General features: G+C 52.0%; 5 protein-coding genes across 5 annotated transcripts; 2 read left to right on the forward strand and 3 right to left on the reverse strand.

Annotated features, from left to right (window-relative positions):
* Positions 1-460: 460 nt before the first annotated feature.
* Aspvir_003850 (integral membrane protein TmpA) lies at positions 461-1,966 on the reverse strand (the record flags this gene model as incomplete). The annotated part of the gene is made up of 1 exon (XM_043267094.1): positions 461-1,966. One exon carries the CDS (start codon positions 1,964-1,966, stop codon positions 461-463), a length of 1,506 nt encoding a protein of 501 aa, XP_043123029.1.
* A 2,133-nt stretch (positions 1,967-4,099) lies between these two features.
* On the forward strand, positions 4,100-6,066 carry afeA (adenylate-forming enzyme AfeA; the record flags this gene model as incomplete). The annotated part of the gene is made up of 3 exons (XM_043267095.1): positions 4,100-4,294; positions 4,515-5,617; positions 5,673-6,066. 3 exons carry the CDS (start codon positions 4,100-4,102, stop codon positions 6,064-6,066), a joined length of 1,692 nt encoding a protein of 563 aa, XP_043123030.1.
* A 3,983-nt stretch (positions 6,067-10,049) lies between these two features.
* On the reverse strand, positions 10,050-11,030 carry Aspvir_003852 (uncharacterized protein; the record flags this gene model as incomplete). The annotated part of the gene is made up of 1 exon (XM_043267096.1): positions 10,050-11,030. The coding sequence occupies one exon, from the start codon at positions 11,028-11,030 to the stop codon at positions 10,050-10,052; it is 981 nt and encodes a 326-aa protein (XP_043123031.1).
* A 316-nt stretch (positions 11,031-11,346) lies between these two features.
* Positions 11,347-12,783, reverse strand: Aspvir_003853 (ferritin-like domain-containing protein; the record flags this gene model as incomplete). The annotated part of the gene is made up of 2 exons (XM_043267097.1): positions 11,347-12,378; positions 12,427-12,783. 2 exons carry the CDS (start codon positions 12,781-12,783, stop codon positions 11,347-11,349), a joined length of 1,389 nt encoding a protein of 462 aa, XP_043123032.1.
* A 1,526-nt stretch (positions 12,784-14,309) lies between these two features.
* Positions 14,310-15,343, forward strand: Aspvir_003854 (SDR family NAD(P)-dependent oxidoreductase; the record flags this gene model as incomplete). Its single annotated transcript, XM_043267098.1, has 2 exons — positions 14,310-14,382; positions 14,511-15,343. The coding sequence occupies 2 exons, from the start codon at positions 14,310-14,312 to the stop codon at positions 15,341-15,343; spliced, it is 906 nt and encodes a 301-aa protein (XP_043123033.1).
* Positions 15,344-15,385: the final 42 nt, after the last annotated feature.

Raw genomic sequence — 15,385 nt, forward strand, 5'->3', positions numbered from 1 at the left:
GGTTGCCGTAAATCCTGTAGGGATGAACAACAGTAGCGTGATGTCTGCTGCAGGTATGGAAGTCCTGCTCCGAGTTCAAATGCCCATGAACTATACAGGTAAACACTAACTAACGTAAACGCTCGAGTACACCTCCCTTGATCATCGGGGAATTGCAGAGTGGTAGCCCTTACAGCTATCGACGTTTAGACTATGTATTGTTAAGGCACCGCACGCAGTGAAAGCTACCGGATGACCCAAGTTTGTTATGTCCAATGTAACCATCAATATTCATAGTCAGGTGAGCTGACTCTAAGCCAACAAGAACGTCCGATCTGATATCTGCATTCGCTATATAATAGCAGCCAAAGCCTCAGGTTTTCCATACCATCCCAAACTCCGTAACGTACGCCGAGGCACCAAACAAACAAACTTCGGTAGATAACAAGCAATTGATACAATCAAGAGGAAGGATGATCCATTATGAATCGAAAATCGGCCCAAAGGCGGGTATCCCCCCGCTCTCCAAGTCGAAGACGACCCTCTTCGTGACACGGGGGTTGCTGATGACGCAGACGGCCTCGGCTTCGAATTCAGAGTATAACCTCCGGATGATGGGGAGCATATCTACTCTCCCGGATTGATTTGTCTCGATGATCACAGGGTCGGCATCCAGCTTGGTTACGAGGTCGAAGACGTCCCGGCCGTATGTTCTGCGCGGGGAACGGGTTTGCCAGACCACCCGGAGAGCGGGACGATTCTCATCGCCAAGGAAGGAGAGGCAGGGACCGATGCCTGAGCCCGTTGTGACGACGATAACCCGCTTGAAGACCCGCATGGCGTACGCGAAGCCGTAGATGAGAACACCGCGTTTCCAGATGTGTGTTGGGGGGCATTTTATGCGGGCAGTAGTCCAGTCGCCTGCTTTTGAGACTAGGCATGAGAAGCTTTGGCCGTCGGGATCAGGGAAGGTGGCAAAGCCGTGCCAGTCTTGCAAGGGGTGTGTGGCTAGCTGGATACCCTTGCCGAAGGTGGTGTTTGTGTGGTTCATGTGCAGCCTGACCGCGTGCGGGGAAAGAGTTTCCCCAGAGACGGGAACTTTGCGGAGGAGAAGCCAGGGGTGGATGATAGAGAGGACTGTAAGCACGAGAAACCAGAAAGCCGGGAGATGGACAAGGAAGGTGCCCAGCGGTTGGCCGGCGGCGCGACTGGCCTCGTCGGAAAAGACGAGCAGGAGGATGACGAAGAGGATCACCACGACCCACGCGGAGAAGCGATGCGTAAGCTCGAAATAGTCGTGCTTCTTCATGCGGAAGGCTGGGTGGGCGACGAGGATGATGGCGAGTAATAAGGCTAGGATGATGTAGGAGAGGACCACAGGCAGGATTGAGAAGGCGACTTTGCCCGCTTCACCGGCTGCAGACCAGTACTCCTTCGACATCAGGCCAACGAAGCCTGCATACCAGAGGAAGGAAGCGATTCCGCACCCACTGTGGACCCCGCCATAGTGGTACACTTTGGCCGCGATGCGACGCAGCCGCAACGGCGCGGACCGCGGGATCGAGCAGACAATGACAAAAATGGCATTGACCACCAGCGGCTGCCGCGCCAGGCCACAGGCAAGCACGTTGGCTGCCGTGGCGTTCACAAGGGCCAGCAGCTTTCGATCTGCGGTCATGACGGCAATGAAGACGGCCAGGTTGGCGAGGAAAACTAGGGAGAAGAGACGCCGGTAGATGTCGAGGGCTGTGTATCGGATGAACGAGATGCAGGTGTGTCTCTTCTTGCGGGCACCGGCCTGCGCTTCGAGGTCAATGTCCTTCGGCGAGCCATTTTTCTCGGCGAGGATTCTGGCAATCTCCTTCTCGACGTCGACCAGTGTGACGTTGCTGGGATTTGATGAGTGGGAACTGCACTTGGCAGGGGGAGGTATTGAGATTTCACTCTTCTCTGACAACGACATGTTGCTTTTGTGAAATGAAGACATGGATGGAAGGATGCGGAGGATGCCAGCACCTGTAGTATAGAGGTATGAACAGTGAAGGTCACACTTGATAGCAACACACTCACGGTGGTATGACGGCACTCTGCGCCTTTTGAGTCTTGACTTGCGATGACAACTTCCCAGATGGGGCTATTGCCCGAACTGTGCGCCTACATTAGACAATCGAATAGTCTCTAGACCATCCGTAAAGTTCGTGACATCCGCTACGGCACTGTGCCGCATGCATGGACCTCGGCAAGCTTCCGGCGAGAGACTGAACTTTTTCGCCATCCACCATCCTCTGAGGATGTGATACCACCGTGCGGAGCTCCGTTCCGCATCACTAGTCACCTCCAAGGGCTGTACCAATGAGCAGCCAAAGGCAGCATCACGACGCCCTTGCCTCAGCTCCTTCCTTCCCAAAAGTGGTATGTCAAGGAACCAATGACAATGGCATAGAGAGGGGAACCCGACCCATCTGGTGACGAATTGGGTGAACCGCGGGCTGCATCAGCGCAGCGTAGGAGGAGAGATATCAGACTTGAGTGGCTCATGCAGCCCGGTCAAGGTTGCATGAAGAATCCTGGTCTGAAAACAGGGCGCCAGCAAGGAACGTGAGTATCAGTGGCGTTCGCATGGTCCATCGGTCAAGCCCGTTCAAGGACCAGAAATTACCAAGATAATGGATTCGAACCGCTCATCGGACAGGCGGAGTTGCCAGGCGACGCAGGATCTTGCAGATCCCTTGACAGGTTCGTCAAATACGCAACCTTGCGGAGCTCAGCGCACAGATGCTTGCTCCAAGGTCACTGGCAGAAAGACATTGGTGGAATCACTTCATCACATTCTGAATGGGCAGGTGGGCTGGCTGGGCTGGGTATAGCGGTGGGGAGTAGCCCGTGGGTGGTGGGTGCGGTGATAGTGGCACGAATTTGGAACGAGCCAGAGTCACTTTGATGAGCCGTCTATCCACATTGAGACTCAATGCGAGCAAATCCTGCACGGATATCCGGGATCTGATCGACCGGGACGTCAGGCTGACATGGATCACGGATCTGAACGAGCATGGCGTGGGAGGGGGTCCTGTGGAATGTGGATCATCCCTTGATGGCTTCTGCAACTAGTTTTTCTCAAGGTTCGAGAGCAATGGTATGACTGGCAGACACAGCCGAGGTCACTACAAAGGATTCCTGAATGGGGAGGAGACGAGAAGATAGCGTTGGGGTTCAGCTGGATAAGGGAATGAAAGACTTGTGGACTAAGGACAGGGAATACAACAAGAAAAAAGGTGGATACAAGAGATTGCCAGAGTGCTTGGTAAGAAATGACGGTGACGGACCGGCTGAAAGGATAAATGGAGTCTAGTAGGATGAAGTTGAAGTTGCTGGAGGGATGGAGGGATGGAGGGATGGAGGGATGTGAGATGGGGAAGAGGCACTCGTGCTCAGAGATTGGCTCGATAAAGTTATGGAGTCACAGGACGATCCCAGAGCACTCTGAACATGTTCGTCTGAATATCAACACTACTACTACCTTACTAGTAACTACCAAGAACAAAGAATAGTCTAGATGTCTATTGCATTTACTTTTTCTTTTTTTTTTTTCCCTTTGTACTGACCCACCCCGCTGCGATCCGAATGCTGAACAGAGTGTGTTCATTCGCTGAAGCCTCTCCCAAGCGTCGGTCAAAGACGATCAGTGAGACGCTGATCTGACAGTCTCGTCCAGGTGATTTGATTATTCTGATCATAAGCCGTGATTATCAATCTAATTTTCGATGTTTTAGACTAAGATCGAGGCTGATACCGACGGTGTTTGGGTGTTTGCGCCACGCCTGCTGGCAATTCCAAATCATGGAGATCTCGCATCTAGGAAATTGGAATTATCGCATAGGATCACTTCATCGTGACAACTACCTAAAGATTTGAAATAGCAGATTCAAAATGCAAATGGCAAGCTATTTATCACTGCGTCTCCCCATGGAGCGAGCAAAAGGATAGAATTCTTCTTCGCATCTTCATCAGACTTGCTTCGCCGGCTCTACAAGCGAGGACAAGCCCAGATTCAAACCCCCCATTAGCTCCCATACATCTATTTCTCCTCCTCCTTTTTGCTTTTCTTGTCTAATACTTGGAGATGGGTCTCTGGGAAAGGTCATCGGCAATTCCCGGGCCAGGAGCTCGCAGTCCAAGTCCCGAGGCTCACCATGTATACACCGACTTGTTGACCTTTTGCTTCGACGGCCCCAACCAGTATGACCAGCGGCGACCGATCTTCATAGACGCCCAAGACCCCTCGCGTTCACTCAATGCCAGTCAGTTTCGGCTGCTGGTAAGAACACTCATAGCCGGACTCAAGGCTCATCATGTGCAGCGCGGAGACTGCGTATTGGTCCATTTGGGAAATTCTGTACGGAGTCCTGCAACCCACACTGCTCTCACCGAGTTTTACGCCTCCTTCCAGTTTTGTGCTCTGTTGGAGCTTTAGCTTTTGTCGTTCGTGCGTTCTTTTGCGGCGGACTAATGTACTAATGATTTTCTCATGCATGTAGATCATATACCCCGCCCTATTTTTCGCTATCATCGGCGCTGGCGGTGTGTTCATGGGCTCCAATTCCCGCAGTCAACCTCAAGAACTCGAGCATATCCTGCAATTGGCAGACCCGAAGCTGATCATTACGTCGCGCGATGCGCTCCCCACCGTCCTCAGCGTCTCCGCCGCCCGTGGAATGCTCTCGAGCCAGGTGTGTTTGTTGGATGAATACGCTCCCAACCATATCGCCCAGTTGCTTTTGTCGGGTCCGCTGGCCTTGATTCCTGACAGCGACGCTGCGTATCTGAATTTCGCGCAACTGCTCAGCTATGGGGAGAACGACTGGGTTTCTTTCAATGATCCGGCGATCGCAAAGTCGACCCCGGCCGCCATGTTCTCCACCAGCGGGACAGGCGGCCTGCCCAAAGGAGCGCTCCTTTCACACCATGCAATCGTATCACATCACCTCAGCATCAACTATGAGGTGCCCTACGTAGTTACACGGCTCATCTCCCTGCCTATGTTCCATCTGTTTGGGTCGCTGTGGACGCACATCTTCCCCATCCGTTACGGCCAGCCGCTCTTCGTCCTCCCGCGCTTCGAGCTGACCCAGTATGTCGCCGCCATCTACCACTACCAGATCACGGAGACCTACATGGTCCCAGCCATGATCCACGTCTTCAATCGCAGTGCTCCCCCGATCGCAGATTACATGGGGACGCTGCGGTACGTCGGCGTCGCGGGTGCGCCGATCGACGGCCCGTCGATGGAGCAATTCCAGCGGCTGCTGCACCCGCACGCCCGCGCGACGCAGCTCTGGGGCATGACCGAGGTCGGGGTCGTTTTCCAGACCCGATACGGCGAGCAGGGGAACCCCGGAAGTATTGGACGTCTGTTACCCGGATACGAGGTGCGGCTGGTCGGTCAGGACGGCAACGTGGTGCAGGGGGACTCTCGACCAGGGGAGTTGTATGTGCGCGGGGCCGGGGTGCTGATGAGCTACAAGGGACGCAACGACGCCAAAGATGCATATGGCTGGTTCCGGACGGGTGATGTGGCATATGTCCAGAACGGACAATACTTTATCGTTGGACGAACCAAGGAACTCATCAAAGTGAGAGGGTAAGTTTACTAGCTTCTTTTTTCGTTCCGCTGTTAGGTGCTAACCTGGAAACAGATGGCAGGTTGCCCCCGCCGAACTCGAAGCGGTTCTCCTCAAACACCCCGGCATCGAAGACGCCGCCGTCACAGGCGTCACCTCCAAAGACGGCAGCACAGAATTGCCCCGCGCCTTCGTGGTTAGGGCGAAGGGACCGGCTGCAAATCGGCTGACAGCGGAAGAAGTCTACCAGTTTGCACGCCGTCAACTGGCCAGCTACAAGGCGCTAGACGGAGGGATTGTCTTTGTGGAGGAGATCCCCCGCACGGCCAGCGGGAAAATCCAGCGCTTCAAGCTGTCGCAGATGAACACGTACCGCGACATGGTGTCCAGTCTGCTGGCGCGGTTTAGGGGAGCCGCTAGTGGACTGGGGGGGTTGGGATTGGTGCACAAGGGACGTGTCGCCGTGTAGTCCACTACGCTACCAATCACTTTTTCCCTTTCAATTGTTTTTTTTCTTGCAGTTTTCAGGGTTATGGTCAACAGGCGTGGGCATAAGGCATAGGCGCAGGCGCTGATGGGATTGTTTTGATTGCTTTTTTTTACTTCTTTGAATATACGTACAAAGTACCTAGTTACTTGGACAGTCGCACTACTCCTACAGCAGAGTAGATGATAAAATTGACAACACCGAACCATGAGTATCTCATCCACGAACCCCTCCAAAGGCTCCAATTCTCAACCAAATTTGAAATCAAGTATATCCAACCAACCAACCAAACCTGCGATCTCGTCCCCAAAAACCAGAATTTGTCATTATTATTGTGGGTTCTGGCCCCGCACGCTTACCTTAGTGTTGTTGTCTTTTTACTTTTTGCGGGTGATCCTGGCGTGCGGCCTCAAATCTCGGCTCCGCTGCCCGGACCGGACCAAGATGTGGCGCAGCCCCATTTCTGGCTAAAATCCTAGTCACCGCCTGAACGGGCGGGCTACTGCGAACCATGCATTGCGTTGAACTCCCCCTCTGTAGTCTAGTCTAGGTCTTGTTGAGATGCAGTACGCTCCCCTTGCATCGTAAACTTACGCACAGTGCAGTGCGTGTGCACCGTGCATGTGTCAGGTAGAAAAAATTCCTCCCTCACGTACGTGTGATACAAGTCTATTTAGTCGAGGCCTGAGAGCACGCAAACACTAATTATCCAGGTAGAGTTCTGGCTCACCGATACAAAAAAAACAGAGAGTAAATTAGCATTGACCGGGGCGAAGATGACGGTGAGATTTCGGTTGAAGTTGGAATCCTATTTCTGCGTAGAAAACGAATCTTGGTACAGAATGCGGAAATCGCATGCGAAGCGAAGCGCCATGCAGGAAGCAAGGTACCTACCTGCTGCCTTGTAATCCTCAGGCATTAGTATATGACATGAACGGTTACGATGCATGACCATGGCTTTGAGCATGTTGGGCTTGGTTTATGGGCATCGAGGCATGTGCGTATCGTATTCTCAGGTGAATTCAAAAAATGAAACAGGTTCTGAAAAGACCCGAGTAACCAAACAAAGGTACTTTGGGTACACAACATGTGAAATGCTTCCTCGAGGTGGCCAATCATGCTCACAAAGTAGTGAGTCTGCGATGAAATACACTACGCAACTGTATCCAGATCTCGAACAGCCGAACACACCTGGTCAGTCATTCGCTTGACAGTGTTCACATAGTTTGTCGCCCTTGTGTCGTACAAAATCTACTGGCTTACAGTGCATACCTGGATTCATGGCTTTAGTTTTCATGCGCACGAGAGACAATACGATTGAGTAACGGGTTCGACGGCAAGCTTCGCCTTGCCGCTTTGGGTATATTGTACGGAGTACTTTGGCCTCTACCTATGCATGAGTAGACCGTCACGTCATGTGTACGGAGTACTACCCTTGCTTCTCTTCCTTCTGCATCCTGTCTTGGCTCTTCCGGCTTCGATTGTTTTCGAAATTGGTCGAAAATGGTGCAATTGGCGCCTAGAACGACTGCTGATCAACTCCTGCCACCGTGACATCGAGTCAGCTCATTCGATTGGGTGCACTCATATAACGCCCAATCGTGTGATATCGGATCGATGGATGATTAGCCTAATGTCATACTGAGCGGAATAGATTGATCGACACCTTTATCGCATGCCTCGACCAGACGACCCAGGTTCATCGATGTAATTAGAGTTGGCACCAAGTGCCAACAATCTACTCGAATAAACAGCGGACTAGCGGAGGGAACTTGACCGAGGATCGCCTTGAGCCCGTGTCGAGAATCCTAGACAGCAACAGCTTATCGATCGACCGCGGAAACGAGGTCAACTGAGCCGACGGATCCTTCATCTTTTTGCTTTTTCTTCCTCTGGCTTGAGTCTGATCTGAATGCTGACTGGGTGTCTGACGTTGGCACTATTGACTTTTAGCGCAAATAGTTGTTGCAATCTCCACCTTGTGGCGCAGGCTCACCAGCCACCCGTCGAGACATCTTTCAAATTCGAGCTGAAATCGTACATTTCTCTGAGTCAATGCAATCATTCCGGTGTAGCCATATTGACCACAGGCCTTCGCCGGACACTTTTATCGCAATATCTGGTCTGCTCATCAAAGTGTGTCGAGATCATGAGTGACGATCATCCGGCTGATATGCCTGTAACCCGATGCGGCAATAGACACGGTTCATTGTGCAGCGGTCACCGCCTCTCCTCGTCTAGTATCCCGCGCTACGGCGACTTGGGATGATAGCGTAGTAGATTATCAATTCTGTTGGGCCAGAGGAATAGAACACGGGATATGTGGGTTACAACAATGGTCAACCCCTCATCATCGACGTCATGGTAGCCTTGGTTCGGCGCCGACCAGCGTTGGGCGAAGACGGGCCTCCGAGTTCTCGATCTCAAAGCTCATCCTTTGCAAAGACGCGCTAGACAGGTGTCTCGAGTTTAGCAAATCGTGGATCCTTCAAGAACCTAGCAGCCTTGATCAGCAGACCGGCCGGCCAAAAGCCTCGCTTCAAATTATAGAATGGCCCAAACGGGCAGGTCGAGGATAGTGCATCATCCTCGTGGAGTGAACTGCATTGGCAAATATCCTGAATGGTTCATGCAGCCCAAGAAGCGAACACACAAGTGCGTCAAGGTGGTGCCTTGATAATTTTTGCGAATCGCTATAGCCGCTCGTCCTGGAGTTGCCCGATTTCTGACATTTGAGCTCAGAAAGTGTAGATACACCTTTCGTCGGGCCGGTATCATGGACGCTATTTTCTGCTAGGACTGGCATGTCCTTGGGTACCTGATGAGGTGCCCCGATAGACAACCCATCGCGGTCATTCCTTTGTCTAGAGGGACGCATTCCCAGGTCAGCCATGCGTTCACCTCCAGAAGGCATAGCCCCCTCGGGCAGCAACCGCAGGTTGCAATCCTTTAAAGAGTTCGGTCAACTGAACGAACATGTGCTTCACTCGCTTCGTAATGAACTCCCCAATCGCGGCAATCTCACATCAAGTGATGTACTGGTCTCGCAAACCCCAATGTCGCTGGTAACCTCCCCGCATTTGTGTCAAGAACATCCCAGTCAGGAGGGTGACGATGCGACTCACTTTGGCCGCACGCCGTAGTGATTCTTATCCAGTCAATCAGGATCGGGAGACCGGTCGTATACACCTCGACGACATGCACACCCCTGAGTGCTATACAGTAGTGTGTTTTTCTCGCCATTCGTATACTTTCCTGGCCTCAAACAGTGAGCATTAGCGCGAATACGCAGTCAGAATAATCCTCGAGGATCTACCCTCATCTTGTGACGGGACGACTCAAGAGATCGAGTTGGATTTGCCCAGCAGTATTTGGAGCGAGTTATGTTCTGATCCTTCATCTCCAATATTTGATTCCGAACCGCAGCCTCGTAACGGTGACATAGGACTGAAGGACCAGAACCTTGCATGGGGCATATTGCACGGTAGACATTGGTTAAGCTTCGAGTTCGAGCGGTGCTTCAGTAGAGCGGCTTTCACATTATGTATGTACATGCTGGTGCCATATTTGGCCTTCATACGGGCGCGAATGCGGTGAAACGTAATCGCTGCTAACGTCCAACTAAGAGCTCGGCGGTGTGTTATGCCGTGTCTTCAAACAATTGGATTGCTTCGCAGCACCAGCAGAAACGAGCTCGCTTATGCAAAGTACCACGTCGCCGTTGCGGTCTGAGTCGACGTGACTGCTGACGCCCTGACATGGGAGACGCGCCCGTGCCGGGATCATCCCAGAAGATCCTGGCAATCGAAGCCAGTCATGAGCAACTCCAAGGAGTAACCGACAGCGAAATTGCAACAGGCTTCTTCAAGGGTAAAATTTACCCGGCCAGAATTTCACTTCTCTTCAAACCGCGGCCGTAGAATGCGTAGGGAACGATGATGCGACATTTCCCTGGCCTTTGTGGCTTAAAAGATACCGTATCCTTTCCACCAGACACCCCAGATCAACGGCCCCAGTGCGCCTAAAGCAGCTGCGCCCACTGGAATTTCCAGAATGCTCCACACCCATAAAGTTCCGATGGCAGGGGCTCGCTTCATAACAGCATAGTATGGGTCCTCGTTGGTCATAGTCATCAGCTTGGTTCCCAGGAGCACGGCAACAGGCAAAAACGCCATTGTCCGCAGACTCGGAGGAAAAAGCAACTTCCGAACGAATGAAAGCGTGAGCTTGTCTTGAGACCAAGGGAAGAGCGAGACTTTCTCCTGCTTCGTATTCCCTCTATGCACTGATACGATGTGTCCATGAGCAAGATGGACGAGCAGCGTCAGCATGGGGAATGCAATAAATGCAGACTCGCGCAGGAGCTTTTCCAACTCGATCGTTTCCGCGTATTGGTGAGCCGCCAGGTAGGCCAGTGTAAGGTGTAATGTCGTCAGTGGTACGGAGAGTAGGAGCGTGTCGATTAATGGGGGAATCGGTTCATCAACGCCGTCGTCAGCTGCGTTCGGCTCGATCTGTGAGTCCTCAGTCGCTGGTCCTGCCCGGTCGTCCTCATCGCTTTGTTCCTTTGAAAGCATTGAAGGGTTGAACTGGGAAATCTTGCCAGATAACGGATCCACGGTCATGAATTGCGTTTCTGGACCCGACTTTGCAGTACCCCTCTGTTCCTTGGCCAAGATTTCATTTTGTCTTTCAGCAATGAGTTCCACCAACGTCCTTCCCCTCGGTACGTCGTCGGGGGAAGTTTCTTGAGGATGGGCTAAAGGGATCGAAGATGGATCGAACGAGGAGTCAGGGGTGGAAGCTGCGGCTGTTGCTGCTGCTGCTCGTCGCTGTTTTCGATTCTTAGGACCTTCCATCTTGGCTAGTATGCTACTCGGAATGTTTGCAAGTCTGTAGACTCGTGGTTGATGGTCTTCGTGGAGGATAGGATAAGAGTTTGGCATTTGTTGATGGAGGAAGCACAAAGCTGGTCAAAACGATGGGATCGCCTCGGAGTTAGCGGGGTTACCGTTCCATATCTACCTTCCCTACAGTCCCGGACTCTCAGTCTCACTCTCACCAAGTAGTATTCGTTTTTAAGTAGCCACTAGAAGAACAGCACATATCTTGGAACATCCATCATTCAATGACTTTTTGAAGACTAAGACGCATCATCCCCGTTCTCTTTACTTTTGACAATTACATGATCACTCAGAACTTCAAGCAAGATATATCATCTAACACTCCAGGCTTCACTGTACCACGCTCGATTGGATCAACTTAGCCAGCTTGGTAAAGAGCTGGGCCGGCAACTATATGAGAGTTGACGCTGCTGATGTTGAACGGAGTCACGAAAAGATCAGTGTCCGTGATTGCGATAAAGATGGTACCATTGATCGCTGGATCGCCGGCATATGTCGACAGGTCGGGCTGAACGGTCGTTCCAGAGCTTGCATTGCCACTGGTGCTTAGTGTCGAGTACGTGACATTCAACTGCGAAGCCCACAGGACATATTTCGGGGCTCCCGCAGTTGTGTTCGTGATGTAGCTGTTGTTTGGGCCCACACCCTTGCCCGGAGCGTCCCACGACAGGGTGACTGTTCGACCCGGGAAGGAGAGGGGGCTTGTTCGATTATGGGTAATTGCTGGGCTGCAGCTCTCGCCCACGGTCGTCTTGTTCAGACATGACTCGGGTCCGGTCACGTTCCGGCTGGCCAAAACGTTCATGCCGCCACCTGGAAGGGTTTCATTGACCGCAGAAGATCCATTGACCCGGTAAGGATTTGGTTGGTTCTCGATATACAATGCCGGGAAGTTCTGCCATGCCAGTCTCGTCTGGTTGGCAGGACAGGAGCTGATATACGGAGCCAACAGTGTCCATGCCCAAGACTGGGGCACCCCAACCTCGAACCACTCAGGCATTGGGAAGAGACCTTCAAACTGGCGGAAGATGAGCTGCTGGCGAGCCTCCGTGGTGATAGACTGGGTCAGGAGGCCCGCTGCCTCTCGCGAATCTAGGTGAGGCAAGAAGCCGTAGACACCAGCTTCTCCGAAGCGGGTGAGCTTTTGGCAGAAGTCGATGAACTCGTGAACGGTGGCGTAAGGATAGTTGTAGACACATTGTCTAGGAGCCTGAGCACCCAGTATGTTGGTCAGCATTGTTGCGTGTCCAACCTCCTGGTCAGCCATGAATTCAATCAAAAATCGGTCTTCTGCCGTGAGACCAGCGGCAGTAAAATCCGCTACAGAGAATCGAGCCAGACCATCGTGGAACAGGTCCAGCTCGATGTACTCTTGGTAGAGCGCAAGGGCCTGGCAGCAGTCAGCTACTGTTCTCCCAGCCAATCTATGCAAGCTTACCAGTGATTCATAATCAAAGTCGCTCTTCGCGTTGTAGATAGGAGTGGTGCCGTTCGTCCCAACGCCGCCTGCTGGTACATAAGGAGCCGGCTGGGGTTCATGGAGCTTTCCATCACTCGGGTAGCTGGTAGCTCCTGGAGCCGGTCCCAAAGTCGGAATCCCTGAGCCAACAGAGCTGGCACTCTCGGCTCCACTGGTCGTGGGAGTCGCGGTAAAGGAAGAGTGCGGTAATGAAGTCGGGTGGCTCACAGTAGGTGGCACGGAAGTAGGGGCGTCGGCTCTCCTCACATTAGGGACAGCGAGGGTGGGAGGTAGCCCACCCAGCACGTTGATCAGCAGAAAGTGTCTCCAATTCATAGTGATGGGTAAAAGGGCGATATCCTCCTGACATCCAGCAGAAGGCAATTGAGATGCTACCCAGTGATGTGCTAGGGAACCTTTCCAGCGCTCAGAGTGCAGCGTTGCGAAGCGACATGTGAGGGCCAACCTGCCTTTAAAACTATGGACAGAGCCAGGGGGTTCGCAATTGACGCAACTAATTCGTGATCAAGACATGCCGCTGTCACTCATGTTGCTGAGGTTTCCAGATCTAGGTTGCCATCCATAGCATCGTTCCAGCGTCATAGCTTGATTTGTCTCCCGAATTCCCAAATCAGCATCGGAGTTTCTGTCCCTGAAAATTTCGCACACCAGGTACCCTAGTGACATCGATTCGTGGTTAGGTAGTCAATATCAATGGTTTGTCGTCATGCTACAGTCATGAACGAATAATTCATGGTGGAAGGCTGGAGCAGCTGTATAGCTCCGGCTCTGAAATTCCTCCGGTGAGGGAGGCGACGTCAACCCCAAGGAGGACAGCTCTCAACCCAACTTTCGTTATACATTCGGAACTTAAAGACAGAATACGTTGATTCGCCAAGCGTTGAGCAATCGGTGGTCCTCAACCACGAGCAGCACGGGATACTGGGATTCGTCTGCAACATCAGGTCTTCACGAGGCATGACATATATCGCAAAAGATCTGCTTTGTATAAACAGGTTACTCTTCCGATATTCCGATCCTATCAACTGATCTCGTATGTTGCATGCCAGCAGTAAAGAGGATGTAGCGGATCTCCCGGTTACTATGACGTGGGATCAAGCTCACCAAAGTGGACGTAAAGGAAGTGCCATCCGAGGAGTAAATCGTCACCAGGATCTTATTGAGCCGCCGAATTCTCGGGTAAGTGATTCAGAAATAGGTACTCAGTAGCATTGAAGTGGTCATTCTGCTGCCACCTTTGTCATAGTCGGTGTTCGTTCTATGCGAAGGTTGATTGATTATCAGAAAGAGATGGTTTTTACATGAGAAGGGGTTCAGATAAGCAGCCTGGCTTTTCCTGCTTTCCAATCTGAACCTCTCCGAAAGACTTGAAGCATGGACTGTAGATAGATATCTGTCACATCATGATCCGCGTTGCTAGGATTTATGGGCTCTTGGGGTCGATCATGCATATCTCTGGCCTTGTCAACCTGGGGTGCGATCATCACACTCACACACAGCAGATTGTACTTACTTATCCCACTCGTCGCTCCAAGGACACTCTTGGACACTGTTTTCTGAACTTGACGAATTTCCATAAATCTAGGTTTAGCGAAGGAGAAAGTCATCAAGGAGCATTGCCAGAGCGTGGGTTTCCCCACATCGGCCATGTTTGCGAGAATGCGGGGGTCTTGTATGACGCCAAATCCTCTAAAAGGAACAAATCGACTGTCTTCTCAATATGAATTGTCCTACAACACTTGCTTTTAGATGAATTGATCAACTCCATCATTTTCTGTAGAAATTTAACACTACCGGATATTGCATACCGCTATTGGCAGCGCGCTCAGTGGTTCATCATCATGTCGCACCTGCAAGCTTCGAAATTGTTCTCCATCCAGGGATGTGTTGCGGTTGTGACCGGGGCTGGAAGTGGTGAGTCTCCTTGAAGACATCTACCACTTTATGTGAAATGCGTTGTAGTTTGTTCTCCGCCACTGCAACTCGATTGTGTTCGTAGATTTTGAACAAGATCCTATAAGCACTGACACATCCCTCAACAGGATTGGGACGTACAATGGCCCTTGCCCTAGATGCGAACGGTGCCTCGAAGGTCTTCATCATTGGCCGACGCGAAGACAAGCTACAAGAGACCGCGTCCCTTGCAATCAACAAAACGATCATAGCCATCAAGGGCGACGTCTCATCTAAGGAATCACTACAGGCGGCCTACGACTCCATCGCCTCTCAGGCAGATCACGTCGACCTCTTGATCGCAAACAGCGGTGTGATGGGTCCTTCTGCTCGCCCGCCAGCTGCAAAAGAGGACGGGACAAAACCAAGTCTCTCAGAAGTCCGCGATCAGCTATGGGCTGTACCCATGGAGGATTTTTCCAAGGTCTTCGAGATCAACGTCACAGGGTCATATTATACTGTTCTTGCTTTCCTGCCTCTGCTTGAGGCAACGAATAAGAGGAGACCAGCACCTGAGAAGGATAAGCTCTCCCCACCGACTGCGCAGGTTCTCATCACCAGTTCGATTGCAGGTTTCATTCGGCAGGGGCCCTTCAGTTTTGCGTACAGTCTTTCCAAATCTGCAACGAATCATCTTGTCAAGATGCTTTCGACTACGCTCAGCTCGTACGACATCCGAGTCAATGGCATTGCGCCAGGCCTATATCATTCGGAGATGTCTGCGGAAGCATTCAAGGGCGGAGATAGGGGCATTTCTGACGGGTCGTTCCCGCGCGAAAGGATCCCCCTCACGAGAGGTGGTAGTGAGGAAGACATCGCGGGTCTGATTCTTTGGCTGGCGAGTGCTTCCGGTGGCTACATCAATGGTAGCATCATCGTCACTGATGGAGGACGAACCGCAGTTCATCCGGCATCGTATTAGAGGCGTTGGAAAGCGCAGAGTACTTTACACATCCAGGCAAGG

Source organism: Aspergillus viridinutans, assembly GCF_018404265.1.
Source record: "Aspergillus viridinutans IFM 47045 DNA, scaffold_2, whole genome shotgun sequence".
NCBI classification, from domain to species: Eukaryota; Fungi; Ascomycota; class Eurotiomycetes; order Eurotiales; family Aspergillaceae; genus Aspergillus; species Aspergillus viridinutans.